Source organism: Sinocyclocheilus anshuiensis, unplaced genomic scaffold (genome assembly GCF_001515605.1).
Source record: "Sinocyclocheilus anshuiensis isolate Anshui unplaced genomic scaffold, SAMN03320099.WGS_v1.1 scaffold48, whole genome shotgun sequence".
Lineage (NCBI taxonomy): Eukaryota > Metazoa > Chordata > Actinopteri > Cypriniformes > Cyprinidae > Sinocyclocheilus > Sinocyclocheilus anshuiensis.
Window position 1 is genome coordinate 1145667 of NW_015554124.1, and position 2257 is coordinate 1147923.

Genomic DNA, 2257 nt, shown 5'->3' on the forward strand with positions numbered 1-2257 from the left:
CAGTATATTTCATATCAAGCCAAAAAAAAAAAAAAACACTGGTAATTTGGTCAAATCAGCGTAATACTTTTTCTTCTTTTTTTAGTATACATAATCTATCATAATTAATTAGTGTTGTCATAATGAATCTGTTGTTTTTGCAGTTTATTTCAGAAAATGTTTTGGGTGACCGTGGAGGGAGTTTATAGTTGTGGATGTTATGATAGTGAATCACATAGTACATAGAACTCTGCATTATTTCATAAAAGCAAGAAAAATCAGTAATTTAATAATCATGTTCTACACGGAAACATGGTTCCTACGAGCTGATACAAATTTACATTTTACAGCAAAGCCAGAAATTATGCACCTCAAAAACCCTTTCTGAGCTACATTCTTTCCCAGCCTGCTCTGCCTAAAGCACAGGTATAGAGCGACACCTGCTGGCCGCTGATGGAACTGCAGTGTCTCGTGTTGTATTGGTGACTGTTGTGAGGACTGTAAGCTCAGGTGACATAGTAGGAGCTCAAGGGCAGTGAAAGTTACCTGGTCTGCTGGTCTTCATCACGTCTACGCCCACCTGGCGTCCCGGTTCTGCTGCCAGCACGGCGTAATCTCCCTGATGGGACACGTTGAAGTTCCAGTGGGTTACGCCGGGGGTGGATGAGGTCCGTGGCAAGAACGGTTTCCCCCGCGCTGTTCTTTCCAGCCGAAACCCGTCCCATGCAAAACCCATCTTCTCACACACCAGCTTTCTGATCAGCAGACGACCAGCCTGATGCAAACACACAAAGAAATGTAAAAACCAACAGACAGCATGGTACTATTATTAAATAACTAAATAAATCAGTGGAATAAGGTTCCAAGATATAATCAAATTAAGTATTCCTTTGTACACCAAGCTGTTTTAGAGCTGAACAAGTTACAAAAAAATGTAATCCGTACTGGAGGTTTTTTTTTCCTTTTCTTTTTTTTGACTGTGAAAGTTCTGTCGGTCTTTTGTCCAAGTGATAAAGTTTTGTAATTGTGAGATAACCTGCTGTAACGCAAGACAAATATAAGACTTTGTCTGACAATAAAGTTATATCGTATTGTATCGTAAACAAATGAATGCATCAATGAATGAATGAATTCATGCATAAATCAATAAATAATGAATGAATGCATAAATTCATTAATTAACTAATAAACTAAATGAATTCATAAACAAATAAATAAATAATATATAAATGAATCAATTAATTAGTAAATGAATGTATGCATCAATCAATAAATAATGAATGCCTGAATGAATAAGTGAATTGATGCATAAATAAATTAAATGAATTAATTAATAAATGAATGATGCATAAATAAAAATGTGTAAATAAATGAACCAATTAATAAATAATAAACAATTACATAAAAAGAAAAGCATAAATAAAATGAATGCATGAATAATTATATTAATTGAGTGATTCATGAAATAAATAAATAACGAATGCAGAAATAAGTAAATAAATAAACGAATGAATGAATTAATAAATGCATGCATAAAAATGCAAATTTCTCATAAAAAGTTAGTAGATACCACTTGTAAATTGCAATGACAATTAGATAGCAAATCTATCGATCATTTCAATTTTAGTCATCTTTAGTGAGCTTGTACTTGTATCAAGGAGTTTGCAGCAAAGCTGTGCAAAGTGAAATATTAACAAAAAAAATTATATTAACATAATATTAAATATCAGAAGTGCAAAAAAAATGGGTAACACTTTACTTGAAGGGGTGTGCATAAGACTGACATGACACCTTCATAATCATGACATGACAGTCATGAATATGAAGGAGGTTTTATGCATGTTTATGACAACTGTCATTAAGTGTCATTCGCTCAGTTATGTCATTTTTAATGCAAATATGACATTATTTGACCTAACCCTAACCTAACCCTACCCCTAACCATAGCCCATAACAAAGTCATCTCAAACAATGTCATCTTTGCATTAAAAATGACATAACTGAGCGAATGACACTTAATGACAGTTGTCATAAACATGCATAAAACCTCCTTCATATTCATGACTGTCATGTCATGATTATGAAGGTGTCATGTCAGTCTTATGCACACCCCTTCAAGTAAAATGTAACCAAAAAATGTTAAAATGATTATTTTCTAAGTTAAAGTTGATATTTATTGTGAAGTCTATCCATCTGTCAATCTGTTTTACCCACCATGGCGGATTTAGCATCTTTGGCGAACACGAACTGCGCGATCCGTTCTTTCTCCTCCTGCTGA

General features: G+C 33.8%; 1 protein-coding gene across 1 annotated transcript in view; it reads right to left on the reverse strand.

The window, feature by feature from the left end:
* The window catches only part of aasdhppt (aminoadipate-semialdehyde dehydrogenase-phosphopantetheinyl transferase), a 7226-nt gene that overhangs the window by 3090 nt on the left and 1879 nt on the right, over window positions 1–2257 (reverse strand). Inside the window, exons 2-3 of the mRNA XM_016462608.1 lie at window positions 2194–2257; window positions 526–754 (exon numbers count right to left, since the gene is read on the reverse strand). Of these exons, the coding sequence (XP_016318094.1) occupies window positions 526–754; window positions 2194–2257 (293 nt within the window). The remainder of the gene's footprint in view (window positions 1–525; window positions 755–2193) is intronic.